Source organism: Triturus cristatus, chromosome 2_1 (genome assembly GCF_964204655.1).
Source record: "Triturus cristatus chromosome 2_1, aTriCri1.1, whole genome shotgun sequence".
Classification (NCBI taxonomy): domain Eukaryota; kingdom Metazoa; phylum Chordata; class Amphibia; order Caudata; family Salamandridae; genus Triturus; species Triturus cristatus.
The window spans coordinates 759,067,754-759,085,495 of NC_140581.1; the positions used below are offsets into that span (position 1 = coordinate 759,067,754).

Below are 17,742 nucleotides of genomic sequence, written 5' to 3' on the forward strand. Positions count from 1 at the left end.
ACCTGCGCGCGGTGCTTTTGTGGTGGCGGGATCTGCCCCCACAAGCCTGTTAGCTCTACGATCAGTAATGACACAAGTATGCCCCCAAATGCCGTCCCCGGCGTCAGCCACAAAGAAATTATGCTTGGAAATGCATCCAGCAAGAGATTTCACTTAGACCGGTCCCGGTACCGCAACTTCAGCTGTGCGAGTAAGGACCGTGAATATCACCAGGGGGAGGGGCCCCGCTATCCAGAGGCAGGCTAACACAGTCCCCGACAGGCCTCGGTAACTGGACTCAGGCTCTGGGCAGCTCCGCCGACTCCAACCCGCTCAAGGAAACCCAACAAACAGCAGTGCGGATCGGAGCGTTACCTGGGGAGCCTGTCGTGTGCTGTGGTCTGCGCCTTGGTGATCTTCCGACGGGAGACCCTCTCCTTCAAGGGCGCTTCGTGGGGGAATTGGGGCCGCCATCCCGGATCTGAGAACGTCTTCCCTTCGGCTCAGGCTGACGTCCTGCTGGGCGACTCCCTCTTCGGCATTTGACTCGGGTCGCTGGCGGTGACGGCACATGTAGTACTGTGCTCTCTTGTGTCTGGTCCCACGAAGGTCACGGTCCGAGCAGGGCTGTGCAGGCACACGCACACAGCGTTCCAGCTCGCTGGGTCTCACGGGGCTCTTCGTGCAGGCAGGGCTGTGTGTTGATGAAGGCACACAGCATCTTGCAGGTCGCAGCTCGGGCTGGCGGCGGTGAAGTCTGGCAGCACGTTGCAGGTCGCGGCTTCCTCCCGGAGTATTGACACACGCACACAGCTGCTTAGATGTGAAAAGCGAAGCACTGTTCAGCAAATGCGAGCCTCACGAAGGATGTCAGCTGTGCCCAGACACACACACACACACAGCTGCTTGGAGGTGGTCTTGGAAACTTTGATGATCCTGAGTTTCCACAACAGGAGGCCAACTCTCCTCAGGCCCTTGGAGATTTCCTTTTCAAGTAGAGGACACCGCAAAGTCCTTCCCCTTTCCTTGGCAGAATAGCCACTGCAAGTCAGCCCCAGAACACTCAGCAAGGGCAGTCCTTCTCAGTTTCTGGTGCTCTTCTCCTTGGCAAAGGTTTCTTCTCGATTCCAGGATGATCTAAATTACAGGGGTTTCAGCCCTCATATTTATACCCCAAAAGTCTTTATTCTCTGTTTAAGGGGTCCTGGACCCAGTCCAAACCATTTCTGGGTGCACTCTGCCAGTGCAAAAATCATTCCTTTGAGAATGTGGGCCAGGGTCTTCAGACGCACAGCAGGAGGTGGCGCCAGTCTTTTGTGGAAGGCAGGCACAGCCCTAGACAGGGACAGGCACTACTTCTCCCACCACTCCAAATGCAGATTGGCCTGACTCACCCAGACTCCTTGAGCCACCCCAGCCCCTGTCACTCCAAAGCCAGACAGTCAATCCACAACCAGGCAGAGGCACACAGAAAGGTTGAACAAGAAAATAGCCACTTTCTAAAAGTGCTATTTCCAAACACAGAATTTAAAAGCCATCCTTACTAAAAGATGTGTTATTAAATTCTGAGTTCAGGGATACCGGACTCCAATTTTCTATCTCACTGCTATGGGAAGATATGCTGGTAAAATGTTATAGCATTCCCCATTCTGTCCTATGGGCAAGATAGTCTTTCAATCGTGAAAAACGAAATCGGCAGTATTTCACCATCAGTACATGGTACACACACCAGTACATGTCCTACCTTTTACATACACTGCAGCCTGCCCAGGGGAATACCTTGGGCCTACCATAGGGGTGTCCTATGTATAAGAAAAAGGAAGGGTAGGGCCTGGCAAGTGGGTACACTGGCCAGGTCAAATTGGCAGTTAGCAAAACTGTGCGCAGGCACTGCGGTGGCAGGCCTGAGACATCTCTTGGGGCTGCTCAGGTGGGTGGCACAATCAGTGCTGCAGGTCCACTAGTAGCATTTGACTTACCAGCCCTGGCACATGTGGTGCACTTTACTAGGGACCTACTGGTAAACAAATATGCCAATCAGGGAGAACCAATCACAATATCAATTTATACAGGGAGCACTTGCACTTTGACACTGATCAGCAGTGGCAAAGTGCCCAAAGCATCTAAGCCAGCAAAAACTAAATCCAGCACAGCATCAAAAACACAGGAGATCAAGGCAAAAAGTCAGAGAACCACGCCAAGGATCCCAGGTCTAACACGGACCTATTACTAATGGCTTTGCATCTGGCATTCCCTTCAAAATTGGTAAGATAAGTGCAGTCTGCATTTGGCTGAACCCACTGCACCAATAGTCTTGCACGCTCTGTCCCTCCTTACCCACTGCTGTCAGGTTGACTGCTTTTTCCTAACATTATTGGATGTATATCATTGCATTACTTTGACCACCATTGTATCTTCATGCCATTTACTTCTGCTTCCTCACTTCGCCCCTCCCATTATTTTGACCAATTATTCTGGACTTTAAAATACCGCTTACTTTGATCCCATCACTTATTCTATCCCATCAATCCTAACAATGTTAACAAACAACATATCCTAAATCATCCCTGTTAAAAAAAACAAAAAAACAATTAAATGAATATTAATAAGCGCATCTTTTTAATTAAATACAGTTTGAACCTTTGTGAATGTCAAATACTTTAATAAAGTGTATTCTATCCGTAACCTTTACAAATGTTACATTATTATATTAATAGAGATTAAATTAAATCATAGAGCCAAACGCTATACCAATATAAATGTTAAGTTGAATTGAGGTTTTTGTAATTATATGAATGTGAAAATGTTTAATTATTTGAATATGTATTTTTAAAAAGTGGTAGGCAAGCCCTAAACACCAGTCGCATGCTTAAATGCTTTCACCTCTCTAGGTGTCACAGCTAAGTAAACATTCCCAGTGGTGTGGGGCTCCAGCTCTCAGGTTTTTAGATCCCATGTTCCAGTAGCTCATCCAGTCCAGATTTTTTCTTGGCATTCTGTGCTTTGAGCACTGACAATATAGTGGTATAAACATTATTAAAATTACAGAATGCAAAGAAACCTGGATCAGATGAGCAATATGCATGTAATGTTTTGAGCCCTGTTCACCAACGACACCACTCCTTTCATAACATCTCCTTTTGACAACATCTACTGTTTTTTTCACAATGTATATGCTCAGCATGGATTTGTTTTTCTTTCCACCTTTTGGTCATACTCTAAACAAAGATCTTGGACTCAATCATAATTTCCCTGCAGTTGTTCAATCACCATTCTCTTGTAAATGTACATATGTCTACTGCATCTAAAATCCTCGCCTCTGTCAGTCTTCCTTTAAAGAACCTGGTCATCTTTCTCGTTTGCCCGGAACTGAGGAGTTATGCCTCATCCCAGTATGTGTTTGGAGTCGTTAGTTCTGCCCATATCCACCATGACTAGATTCCAGTTACATGCAAAACATCCACCAGAATCTTGTCTTCGCAATTAAGTTCCCAGCAAGCATGTGAATATTGAGTAACCTTAGTTACTGATAGAATCTACTTGTGGGACCCCCCTTCAATATGCGTTCTTTTCGATTTTCATAATCCTTTTAATGGAAGCACAGTATTCAGCTCTCTCCACCAGTCATTCACCACTCTACAGCGACAGAAAGCTAATTGGCAAGCAGCCAAATAAAACATGATTTTAAAAAAGCAGCCCCTTTCTAATGAGTCACTCGCCACACCTTAGATCGCTCTTTAAGCTCGGCCAACAGATGCTGTATAAGTATCCTTAAGCCTGCATGTGCCTGTTCAAAGGTCAGATGTTTCATCTGCTTGGCCCTCACTTGAGGAACACCCTTCCCTCTCTTCACCAGAGTTAAATGGAACCTTAAAGTTCACGCCACTTGATGTTACCACGCACCTCCAATATTATGTACTATTTCTTGTTGCTATGTACATGCTTTCTGTTAGATCCCTTTAAACACAAATGTATATTCCTTCAGTACTAGTCTGGCATACATTTCTAATTCCCCATAGAAAATAAGAAACTATTGTTTTTGACATTGTTTTGATGCCCTTTGATATGATACATGCCAACTTGAACAGTAACAGGAAGGCGAGACGTCTTTCATGTGCATTTCTTCTATAGAGCAATGGTTACACCGCTGCTGTTCTGCCAATTTGATTATAATCTATTACTCTGTTTCAGAGGCAACCTACTGAGACTACTGGTTCAAAAATATAACCTTTACTAGAACAAAATGCAGTTTTAACCAGCTGTATGAACTGAAGAATTAAATGCATCCTTTAGTATCTGGGTGCGTTGTGGGTTGGCAGGGTCGGTAAGTCTACCAGGTGTGTTCTAAATGCACTGTACCTTCCTTGTTTACAGGTTGGCTGCTTGTATCCTCTGCATGTTATTGTGTCAGCCAAAAGTACAGCATGCCAAGTGTAGTGTGATGAAAGCAATAGCGGACTCCCAACACAAGAAGGTTTGTCCCTTCTTTGAATGCTCCTGTATTCTAAGCTGCAGATGGAGATGTGTGCTTTAATGTCTCAGATTTGCTGTATATCGCAGGTATTGTATGCCGTCAAAGAACCTGCACTGACGAATTTCAGGCCTTTGATGGCAAAACCTATCTTACACAAAGAGGCAGTGATAGTGGGGACATAACTGAGCCCCATCTACCAGAATGGCAAAAAGTTTGCAACGGTGCCAGTGAAAATGAAGATATCAAAGATTCTTCTTCACAGTTTTAACTGAGAAATGTAATTGAATAGTTAACAGCTTGTTAAATTACTTTCCAGATCACCAGCATCACCAGACATCTTGAGTTCAACAAAACCTGAGAGGAAAAAATCTGGCCTCAACCAGGTATGATGGTTCTGCTTTGTAATTTTTACAAAAAAAGTGGTGGGCTTTCTTCTGGCATAATTGATCTTCAGGTTCTTTGCAATTTCATTTTGTGTTTGCAAGTGGTATCCTTCGTAGGAAACTATTTTAAGACGTCATAGAGGGACAGCGTAGCTGACCTCCATGAATCATCTACGACTCACATCAAAATATAGGATGAGCAGCCTCTTATGGGTTGTAGTCATTGCCTGGCATTTCATTTATCTAAGGGGGCCTCAATCTGATGTGCCAGGCGTGTTATAACTTGGGTAAATCTGCAACTGGGTCTAAATTCAGATGAATGATCATTTGCATCCACCAATAGACTTGCATTCCTCCACTGATTGGGTGGTAACCAGCTATTTTTGGCTCTGATATTTGTTAGAAGTAGTCAGTCTCCAGCAAGGGATAATCTGGAAACGCAAACCTTTTTAGCACAAACAGACGTTTTCCCTTCAGAGGTAAAGAAAACCATCTTATTGTTTCATAGAAATGCTTTACTAGCATATCCCATTATTAAGTGAATTATGGAGGGGGAGACATGCGGTGGTAAATTGATCATACAGCAAGAATCTCCAGATTACTTTGTTGTCTCCCATAACAATTGCTTTCTTTTTTAAGCCACTGTCCTCGTGTTTCAAGATGCTGTAAATATGCTCAGTTACTTAAGTTCTCTGCATGAACTGCCAGGGTGGCATTTTGACTTGGCTCCTCCTAAATTGTGATGCAGTAATGGGCTCTGAATAACCAGCTGCACCTAGCTCACTTGATAGCATTATCTGTGGGCAAACCATTTAGAGTTAAAAATGTAGGGCTCAGTGTGATTTGAATCAGTCAACACTACCAGATATTTTATCAAACAACGGCGGCGCCGGAGAACTCTATGAAGACTGTTATCAAATGCATCTTCCAACAATCTGGCAATCCTTGGTTCGCTTGCCTTGCCTCAGCCAAAGACCTCCTGCAACTTGCTATAGAGAACTGGGACTCCAGCGTAATTAAGTTTGCTACTATTAAAACAACAATAAAAAGCAAGTATGCCTATGTTATCGCACCTTGGATATTGAATCCTTGGTAGCAAGAGGCTTCCACGAGACCCAAAGCCTCCCCCCACACACTCCCCAGCCTCAAACCTCATCTTACGCAGGCTGTGGGGAGACAAGCCCTACATAGGATCTTAGCAGCCATACTACATCCTCTTCCTCTTAAAGATCTATATCCAACTGGGAAAGTAAGGCCGGCCATCATGGAGTGTCGCCTCTGCAATTACAAACGAGAGTCTTTGGCCCATATTTTACTCTGCTGCCCGGCGTTGCGGCTAGTTTGCAGAATCTACCTCAAGCCCATCCTCCTCCAACTGGGAACTCTCACAGCAAATGAGGCAGTCCATCGACTCCATACATTGGACATAGTGAAGCATATGGCCAACTTCACCAAATTTGTCCACTATACTCGTACAAAACTGATGGACATATCCCCCCTAAGCTGTCAGGCGGGAGCCGCTGGGGTTGTTGGCTGGCCACTCTTTAACAGACTTATTCAATCTAAAAGACTGATTATCACGTGCACTGTTTTCATCTAAGAAAGCAAAGGAGATTTTAACAATGTTTTGTACATATACTTGCTCTTTTAGATTCTTATTCTGCCATTTTTATATGTTGTATTTTGTAATGGTTTTTAGTAACCACACAAATAAATAACTCATTCATTCACTACCAGATCTTCACCCCACAGTGCATGTCCTGGAGTGACATTTTTATTTAGAAAGTAATTTTTCTTTACTAGCATTTTAAGAAAGTCTAAATTCTAGTAAAGAAACCTGGAGAGTATTCCGATTCTTTACTCGTAGCACTCAGCAGTAACCCGTTCCTTTATTTTCTATCATTTTTCAGAAAACCTGCAGTCCAGGCAAGCGGAATATGGAACAAATATACCCAGTAATCATTATCTAGGCACTGTCCTCAGTTTTACCTTGGGTGGCTTGTCTTTGAGTCAAAGTTTTCTCCAGGTTCAAAGGCAGATTTTATACATATAAAAAAATAAAATAATAAGGGACTAGGATAAGAAATGTGAATGAATCATTCAACAATGCATTTAAATTAAATCTTTAAATCGCCATCTGACATCAGTACCTCTTCGGGTGAAAACATGTAAGAAAAGATGCCACCCGCAGGTGGTGATTTTCATGAACAGTCTCAGAGTGGGATATGGCTAGTCTCCACATATTTACAATCACTAGTATAGAAACCTAGATTCTGTGGTGAGAGGCTATGGGGAGTATTTTACTAGTTTGGAAGTTCTCAATTTCTCCACCTCCCACTACGTCAATGGGTTTAAAATAGAGATCTTAAGAAAAATATCTAAACAAATATACTGCATTTGTAATATCCTCTAACCACCTTCTTCGATCAAACCCATTAGCAGTAATGGCACACGAGGTATTGTTCCCCAAACAAAGACTTATCTCTGGGTCTGACTTGCATCTTACTGCTTCCTATTGGACCAAGGTGGGTGATAAAACTGCCCCTTGCACCTTTTGTAATTGAAATTTGCAAGCAACTTCACCAGCGCAAATTCAGCTCACTGTTCATCTTTTCATAAGCTTCAAGACATACCACACACCTTCCAGGTTGGTGCAGCGAAGCCAGATGCAAGATTATTCTTGTATTATTACCCTTACAGGATATCTGAAATGTCAAAGTCCTAGCAAGTGTAGCTGATGCCCTAACCTTGGAGACCGCTAGCTCAAAATAAGGTATAAAGCTTTGTCAAATTATCTCTTGGTACTCTGAAAGACCGATTCCCTACTGTCTGTCAAAGGAGCCTCTTCAGCATATCAAAATGATGTGATTCTGAGGCAAGGCCTTTCCAGATGTAGGAATCTGAGAACGTAACAAGTAAGTAGAAGCTTTTCTACTGGAGCTTTCCCCCCTTCCACAGCCTCAATTCTGTTATGCCTTTTTTTTTTTCCTGTCATTTTTTTTTTATTTCATTTTTTTTAAATGTAGGATATTCTCTAAACGGGCTGAAAAGGGATGGAGAACCTTTTCCCTACACAAACAAAAAGAATAGTTTTTGTAGGGCATCCATTTCTACTGTCTCAATGGGGAGCTTACAGAAAAGCCACACTGTGTGAGCTTCCTTGTGTTCTCCTTCAGTTGTTGCAGCGTTATATTTGGGACTGGTTCCCATTAAAGGAACAACTTTGTAGAATATTGAAATATCTGGGTAGTAACTACTGCATCAAGATACAAGAGATGCTGCTACCGAACAGGGCTTTTCCATATTGGATTAAGGCTGTTGGGGGTTGATTTCTTGGGACCAAAGGGTGGGGAGATTAGTGGATGTATTCTCTCTATCCCGGCACAACAATGGGTGTCCCCAAGGAGCACCAAATCTGCAGTTTGATCATGAGGAACCACAAAAGCTTGTGGCGAAGAAAGCGAAAATGATGGCAGTTATGCCACAGCTGTGAAGTGACTTTATACATGGAGATATAAATTATGTGATGACGTAAAAGTGCCTGAAGTAGTGTTCAAGCTCTAAAGGGACCTGGGACCTCACGCCACCAAATGGTTGTCACATATGGTGCCACCAAAATTATTTTTGTCACTTATGGCCCTATTGTTGATATGAAGGAGGATGCAACAATATATTGTATGTGAGGTTGAGTATTTTATGACAAATTAGTTGCCCCAGACATTTGGCACAAGTTCAGTTTCTGTGCAGACCACTTACCTCTAGGGGAGATCTCGTAAAAGCTATCCAAGCCTGCCTATATTGAGCTTGATTAAAAAACAATACCTGCCACTGGTCTAAAAAAAGGTCACATAATTTCAGGCTTGTATGTGATCCAAGCTCTAACAGTTTACCTTCCATGCTTCCTCTGAAGAGACACACCGGTGCAAGTCATTACCATGTGCAAATGTTGGTTTTTCGGGTTCTTCAAAGCCCTGTAATGTACAGGATGATTTACAAAAGTGCCCTCCTTCCCAGAGCTAAACCAATTTCTATCATGATATAGTAAATCATCTTTGCCAGACTTGTCTGAAAAACAGGAACTTCATCCACAAAGAGGTTGGTTAGTTTGCTTGGAATCCCAGATCCTTGATAAAAGGTTTTTCACCGGAAATGGATATCTGTATTTGTGTCTTGTTTGTAAAGTACCATCTGTTTCTTTAGTGTCTATAGAAATAGTCCGTATTCAATAGATTTTTGTTCTGTTCGGAAGATTATTGTAATATATACAAACTGCCCTTGTTGAAACCTCATTGAAAGCTTTTAAGGAGATCCTTTTGCTGGGCTGTCAGTGTGGCGATCACCTATCCCAAAACCCCATCCACTCCAATATTGTCACCAGATTGGGGAATGGCAAAGAATGCGGTCTTTTCTGGAATATTTCTGACTATTCCATTGTCTCTCCGTCCTCGCCACCTTTCTCTGGTGACTGAGATAAATGAAGGGTGAGCCTTCTTTGGCGTGTGTCTGAACTGAAGAGGTCTGGGCATAGTACGGCTGCAAGTAGATGGATTGGCAAGTTGATATAAGAGTAAGACTATACACTGATGAGCTCCTTCCAGTTTCTGATTGTAGATCAATGGAGCTGAGCTAGATTTAACCCTCCGATTCTAGCACACCTTCTGGCAAGGCCACTATCAATCCTGGACCAAAATTGCTGGCAGCTGCAGTTTAATCAATTACGTTTTTTTTATTGTGTAGTGCAGTTGCACTAGCTGACCCAGGTTTCCTAGGTCTGCTTGCATTGATCTGCAGAGCACTATCTATATCAAGCATGTAATCCTGAAGGAAGTTTGCACTGGGTCCACTTAGTGAACTCAAGACTGTCTTCATCACAGCTCAAGGCATTTGTGCTTGAACCGCTATTGCTAACTTCACTATGGGGTTGGTCTCTTTGCTTCTGATTTACAGTGACCAGGCTAGTCCCAGTGCAGAGATGCATCAGAGGGTGAGAGGTCTCCATTCCGGAGTGCAGTCGTCCATCTGACTTGTAGATGAATGTCTGTTTTGCACTCAACTTCTCTTCCAGTCCAATGTAATAATTGACCCAGTCTCAGGCTAGCAATTCTGCAAAGATACATGAGAGGGTATTGCCAAAGTGAAAAGGCAACTGAGACATGCTGACATGGAAATGTACTGAAATCTGAAGCCCGTTTATGCTTAAAACCCTAGTCTAGATGTGCCTAGTGTATGATAGCATTTGTAGAAGTCTTACTAAGTAAGCTGGGAAAGCCACACTGCATTCATTCATACCTCAAGGCATTGAGTTATACCGTGGCTATATCCCTTAACTGCTGAGCGGGAAAAGAATGAGACCGAGCCCATCAAAGTGAAAGTGGACTCAGAAGGACTATTGACTGCATTGGATGTTGCTTTCCTTTAGAATCTTGCTGTCTTTGAGAATTTTAGGCAAGTTAGTTGTTTTACAGCTGCATGCCTTCTCAGTACTTTCAATAAAGAGAGAAAAACATAAGTATGTCTTGTTGATTGCCATACAGATAAAGTTGTCTTCTCTGTGTGATTGAGGGCTGGAAAATGTTAAACGTTTTGTTAAAGTCTTGTCGTCTGCTTTTTAGTAGTCAAGAAAATAAAGGGTTTCTTCATGGTGGCCCTAATATGCTCAAAATACCAGTAGTTCTTAAACTAATGATGACTTCCCTGGTGGAATAACCGTTTTCTGTCATTTTAGCTGTCCTTTCTCAGTGGATTGGCAAGGTTATCCATTTGTAGCGAGCACTTTTAAATGAGCGACTTTAACTTCTTTCAAAATGAGGATCTGTACCTCTGAGAAAATGTTTTGGTGAATTTCTGGTGAAAAATAAAACTATTCTGTAAACCCCCTATTGCCAGTTTGAAATGATTTTATCTTGTACAATTGTCTATTGCAGAATGCCTTGCAATTGGCTTAGTCAGCTTTAAGTATAATATTGCTAAGATGCACTAGTACCCTATTTCAAGGGATGGGAACCAAACTGGAGGTGATCATTGTGTTCTGTTCTGGAGGATGTTTTGAATGGTTCTGTATATCAGCCACCACCTCCTACTCAGAGCCTATAGTGTTGTGCAATACGATGATCCAAAGACTCCAGTCCCTTGCGAGGACATTTTGACATTAGCCCAGATGTAATTGAGTGTCTGACGTCAAAGATGTTTTTTCACTCTTTAGCAGTAAGAATTCCACCCAACACAGATTGATTGCAATATTACAAGATGGTGGAGGAAGACGCTAGCTACGTTGGGGATGGTGCGACTTTAAACACACTTCTGAAACATTAAAACTGTGTACACTGTGGTTTTGATGTCCACTAGCTAGTGAAGCACTACTAACATGTATGGTTTCAAATTGGCTTTCAATTGTTAATCAGCTTTTTTTTATATTCTTGTTTTATATTTCGTAGACCTGTGATGTCCACTTGCTTAGTAGTGTCAATTTCTGCTTTACTTGTGATGTCTTCCAGCCATGTACCTTCCCATAATAAGCCAAAATTAAAACTAAGCCTTCCAATCCCTCATTTCCTTTCAATGCCCAGGTTTTTTTGTTTATTTGTTCGCTTTGGCAGTGCTGATGGTGAACACTTGTATTCAATAAACGATCAGCAATGAGCCCTAACTTATCTGTTTTTATTTGTAGTTTTCCAAGGCAAATGCTCAATTTCACAAACAATTTCAGGATGTACCAAATGAAGAACTACTGAAGCAAAGTAAGTGGCTACTGGCACAGCATCTTAAATGTTGCTTTTCTTGTTTGGGCTTTTACTCGGTAAAGATTGGGTAACAGTACCATAAACTATTTTATTAACTATACAATATTTTGTAGCAGTGTTGGTGACAATGCTGTTTAAAAGTCCATAACCTTCAAGGAAAACATTAACGGTATTGTAGAGAAACAATTACTTTTTGTAGTTTTGTGAAGGCAGGTGTAGTGCATTACTGTTGGTAATTGGTGTAGAGTTGGTAACCCAGTTTCCCGACAGGTGTGCCCTAAAAAGGTTGGTTTATTTCTCTGCCATATTCATTGTCCATAGGATGCATTGTGGTGTAGCAAACTTAACAATTGCATGCCTGGCTTCTCTTGAGTTGGCATCTTTTCAACTTGTTGGTTAGCTCTGGCTGAAGGGTTTTTAGTGACTCAGGAAGTTGTGGCGCTCTGCTGTGTGATAGTTTACGTAATTTGTGTTGTCAATTTGGTACGGTGCAACCAGGTAAGGGGATGCTCCTTCTAACCCCTAAATGTGTGTAGGGAAAACCCTGCACTACGTTATGTAAAACAAAGTCCTGGGCACACGTAAAATAGTAGTATATAAACAAAAAAAAGTCAAAATCAATGAAATGGAGTTCAAAGAATGTCAATAGGTATGATGGTTCTTTGTCTTTATTTATTCCATAAAGTGAGTAAGAGAAACCAGCCAACACGTGTTTCGTCCCCACTGGAATTAATCCTACAACTTCTCAGGGCTGAAATTGAAGGATCTAATAGGTCGCTCCGCCGGTGATAATTCGGACCCTGCTGGTCAAGGTATACGTCACTCAATCGGTGTGCAGAATTAGAGAATATATCAAGGATGCATCACAATAATGGTGATCCGGCTTGTAATTGTGCCGTGAGTAATCTGAGGACGGAGGGTAGTCCGTTGTTCAGAGTGAGGATCCTCAGCGAGTGCGCTGTGGTGTCTCAAGGCGTCGGTAATCTGAATATTGCTCCGGTTGTGGACATTAGTGTGACACATCCTTGGTATTATATTCTCTAATTCTGCACACTGAGTGACGTATACCTTGACCTCGGCGAGGTGGAATTCAGAGGACATTGGCCTCTGGCAGAAGCCCGTCTCTACTACCTGTTCTGTAGCCATACACCACCAACATCCCAGGCAAGCAAGTCCTCCGTACAAAAGCAGCTTTTCTCCCTAAGGTTGTCATGCCTTTCCACATCAGACAGTCTATCACCCTGCCAAACTGTTTCACCCCCAATAATTCCAAAGAGGAATAAAGAGTCCATCTCCTTGAACCAAAAAAGGCCCTAAACCTTTGCTTCGATTGCAACAAAGAGCATCGGGTGGATGACCAGCTATTTGTTGTTTTCTGGGGAGAAACAGGAAAGCTGTTAAAAAAATAACCTTGTGAAGATGGGTTGTCTTGTATATCAAGATATGTTATGGACTAGCCAAGAAACAGTTTCCAGAAGAGCTACATCCTCCTTCTACCAGAAGAAAAGCTGCTACCAGGAGCATGGTGTGCCAGTCTTGGACCACTGCCAGGCTGCTTTGTGTACGTCAGTCCACACGTTCACAAAGCACTACTGCTCGATAGCCAGGTCCAGCGTTTTGCCGTACAGGATTTCCTGATCGGAGCCTTCCACCGACTCACCAGTTGGGGAGGTACTGCTTTGTTTCCATTCACAATGTGATGAATCTGCGGTTAGAAGTATCCATCAGAAGACTAAGTTACTTGCCTTCAGTAACGATCTTTCTGGTGGATACTTTAGTCCCAGATTCCTCACCAATCCACATATCTCCCCGTTCTGTGGAATGATCTTGTCTAGTCCACAGAAGTAAGATTCCACTGTAGAGCTCTTTACACTGGCACAATCCGGTTATTGAAGGCTTCACATCTAATGGTACAGACAGATATCAGAATGAAACTGATGTTGAAGCCTGGCTATGTAGCGGCCCGAACGTCACATCCAGTATGGGCCAGGCCTAACATGGAGCCACATGATACCACATAAAGAGACACAAGGTAATTGCTGCGAAAATTCTCTGAATCCAGTTTGGTGCTTTACAAGTTGGTTATTTACAAGGTGATGAATCTTCATTTAGATGGTGTATCCGCCAGAAGGATCATTACTGAAAGTAAGAAACTTGTTAATTTAGTCTTTGGGGTGCTCAATTTGACAAGATTGCCATTGGTAAAGCCCCAGGCCACCTAAGGCCCATTTCACCACATATTATCACCTTGTTTTTCAGTGTGCCATTGTGCAGCTTGACTTTCCCTGAAAACTCAGAATGTTAGGCGCAGTTACATTTTGTCAGATCCCTAAAGGTTTTTCATATTTCATGAAAAACAGTAGACCGAAAAGGGTAGACGGGTAAGCTTTGATCCATCCAGAGAACAGACACAAAAATATGAAGGAACAAAATCAGGGCATCTGAGTATATTCAACATGGATGCCTCCTCGGTGGCCCCCATGGAGGAGGGGAAACAGCTGAGATAGCTTTAAAACCTTTACCAACTTTGTAAGCCTAGCATACAGCACAAGTGTGACATTACGGTTCAGAAATGGAGGTGAAATGGGGTGCAAAACAATGCGTGCTATCAGCATGGATCATTCCTTTTTGGCTGATGTGTAAGACCATCTATTTGTGTTGCTTGGTGTCCATCTGGCAATTCAGCAAGATCTCTCAAAGTGGGCATGATGGGTTAAGTAATCTAACGCACAGACAGCGTTAACTCAGAATCTGGGACAAAGCAGTCAGCAGAAGCAGCACCTTTAGACGCTTCACCCAGAGTAGATTGCTGAGCAACAAATTAGACAACAACAACCTTTAGAGGCAGTTGAAGAGCATCGAACAAACCTTTAATGCAAAACCCATTTTTTGGTTGGATATCTGGCTTAGTTGAGCATACCTCAACATAAAATCTGTGAAAACGGTTGGTTTTCTTAGTGGCTAAAATACAAGAAATGGTAAGGGCTACTAAACCAGCTACTTGAACAGTGTGTGTGTTTGTGCTCAACAACTTGATGGATAACCAGCAACCAGAGACCCCTTATAGTTTCAGAGACACAAACCATCAACTTAATATACAGGATCACAGTTCACTTGTTATGTAGCAGTAACATCAACCGTGGCGTTGGTTACATAGGCAGTGTTGAGTAAACAATTACGTTGTTCCTCATCGAGGGCAGTAAGGAAAAGGGAAGCTAGGTTTCACACTGGTCCTTGAACCTGTGTGATGTGAGAGGCAGAGAGTAACAATATTTCATACTTTGACGATCTAAAGATAGAAAAGTGCTGTTTTGCAGTCCGCAATAGTGCAGCCTCAGCTTTGGGTAAAACCACAAAAAAAGGAGACCAAATATAATGCTATCCTATGCTTCAATGAGATGGGCTGCAGCAGTGACAACATACAAAGACTTCATCAAGAGCAGAACTATAATAAGCAGGCTGTTTCTTTTGATCATCGTTATCTAACACCAGCATTCATAAATCAAGCCCTCCCTGTAATAGCATTGTAACTTGTAATGGTTTGGTGCACTCAAGCAGTCCTAAGGCAGGTGCAGAGGACTTCAGTTCCTTTAGGAAGTTGAGAATGAACTAATTTGATCTGAGATAGAAATTCCAGATCCACAGCTTGTTGCAGTAGAAGACTGGTCATCTGTTCTTCTCTTTCTGCACTTTTTCATCTCAAATCCTGCATTGTTGTACCTGTCAGGGAGTTCTTTTAAAATGTGTAAATCTGATCATGTTTGAACTACCAAAATTCAAGTTGTCATCGGCTATCAGAAGCAACAGTCTATTAATGGAGGATCAAAGCTGTTTTGCTGGGGTGGAAGAGCATGGGTTGCAACATTCAGCAGAAGAAATAGCTGTTAAATGATTTATTATGGAGTAGACTACTTGGAAGAATTCACGCAATCTAAAAACAGGGACCTGGTCACTACTCCGTTTCTTTCCATTACCAGCATGCCACTTCCTATTGAAGAAGAAAAAGTGCAGCCCTCTCCTAGCTCTGTTAACTCTTACAAGCCATGCAAATGATTTCTAGAAGGATCATTTGGAAGGAAGTTTGACAGTTTCAGTTTAGATCAACTCCCCTCCCTGTTAAGACTACATGCAAAAGTTAGAAGTATATTTATGGTCGCCAGCCCTGCGGCCCTAGAAATAAACAAAATATATATATATATATATATATATATATATATATATATATATATATAATTTTTAATTTCTTTTTTGAGCAAGCTTGACTCCTGGGTGGTTGTATATCTGGTAATGTTCATTCTACACAGGGCTCCTATATCTCCCCTACTCACTGTCTTCCCAGATGCAAAATGTGGTTATATTCACTGGTGGATACTTATACTCTTGTTTAAGGCACCAAGGAGCAGATGGCAATGGGAGAGGGACATAAAGCTTAGCTGTCTTAATACTACCTCTGGGGGTAAAGACATGGCTGCTCAGAGATGAGTTTGGGGGCAGTGAGTGATCTACTCTGCTTTTTGCACAGGTGTTATCGTGAAGGGCTGATCCTCTTCATGGAAAAAAACACTTTCTGCAAATGAGCCTAAACGGAATAAAGAAGTTGAGAAAAATGTAAAGATTTGTCTTCAAGAAAGCAGAGGCAAACACTCACCAATTTTGAAAGGTTTTTGAATAGGCAATTGCATTATATCAGGGAGTAGTGATCGGGATACAAACAAATGTATACTGCGTGTGGATAGAAGTATATATCTCCTTATGTATTTTGGTTTAAGTAGAACGGTAATCCTAATGTATTCTTTTGATGATTATATTTATTTCTTTGATATTAGGTTTCACCTGTGCACTTCAAAAAGAGCTCTTGTATCAAGGGAAGTTATACATATCTGAAAATTGGATAGGATTCCATTCAAAAGTCTTTGGTAGAGACACCAAGGTTAGTATACAAGCAAAATTCACAATATATCATATATGTAAGTTGGATTTTAGTATTTTTGATAAGAGTGCTTTCTACAATATTAGATTGGTGTTGGAAAAGTAAGATGTTTAGAACAGCATGGAATCATCAAAAGTTCTTTGTGATGCAAGCCTTGTAAGATAGCCTAGTATTGTGTTGTTTATCCCTCAAAATAGCTGTGATAGAGTAAAGTAGAGACTCGTTTTGGTGCTCAGTGGAATGTGAAGGTTTGCAAGGTAGTAGTCAAGGTTCTAAAGCAACCTGTTCACGTCAGCATTCCATATTGAAAACCAGCCATTGGAACCATGTTCAAAATAATGTAACAAATTGGACGGTTCTGCCAAATAAATTAGTATATTTGATATTCTACACAGTTATGAGTTAGCTAGTTTTTTCAACCTTTTCATATATTGTAAGTACCCTTTTATTTGCACATGCCAACAAAACCTGTAGCTGGAGTTCTCTACCAGTGCTTCACACTCACATTTAATTTGAAGATTTTTGTTTGATTAAAATTCCATTAGGATCCATGAGCATCAGCGAGTGCCTAACAGTGATTATAATAGAACGCTGACTAGATGGTTCATAATCTTCTTCCCATTACCTCTGATTAATTGATGTTGTGAACATTTATAGGTTTAGATTTGGTAGTCTGTGTACTTAGTTTTGATTGTGAGCAAAATACCTGCTGGAATAAATACCTCTTTAGAGTAGCTATTGTAGCACTGTAAGCGATATGAATGTACATAGAAAGACTACTCGAGCTACTTGCGACCTGCATTAAAAACTTATTTAAAAAGCAGATTTTTTAGAATCCATAAAAAAAACAGGAGTCCTCTACTTTATGAAATTCAGCTTTTCAAAGATTGCCATCAAGGAAGACGTGCTGTGGGGTTATGGGGTGGAGAGCTGCAATAAAAAAAACGTACAGACCAAGATGAAGCAATCTGATAAAATTAACTGTTAAGAGGAATATACCTCTATATGTTATGAAAGATTATGGAAAGTTTGATCGGGAGCATGGTGGTTTTTTCACATTATTGAGGGTCAGTTATGGAGGCTTTCTCTGGGCTTAACACCAACTACTGCGTGTATTGCATTAGGAATGGAATTAATGTTTATTCACTTAATTCATTTGTATGTCATACCTTTATTTTGTTTGCCATATCACTATATTTAGAGTAGAACATTACTACTGAGCCACCTGAAAAGGCT

At 41.7% G+C, this 17,742-nt stretch overlaps 1 protein-coding gene across 6 annotated transcripts in view; it reads left to right on the plus strand.

Moving 5' to 3' along the window:
* Positions 1-17,742, plus strand: part of GRAMD2B (GRAM domain containing 2B) — a 482,135-nt gene that overhangs the window by 384,894 nt on the left and 79,499 nt on the right. For all 6 annotated transcript variants that reach the window (XM_085632688.1, XM_085632692.1, XM_085632689.1 and 3 more), the window contains exons 3-5: positions 4,770-4,836; positions 11,504-11,573; positions 16,403-16,506. In XM_085632688.1, coding sequence (XP_085488814.1) covers positions 4,770-4,836; positions 11,504-11,573; positions 16,403-16,506 — 241 coding nt within the window. The remainder of the gene's footprint in view (positions 1-4,769; positions 4,837-11,503; positions 11,574-16,402; positions 16,507-17,742) is intronic.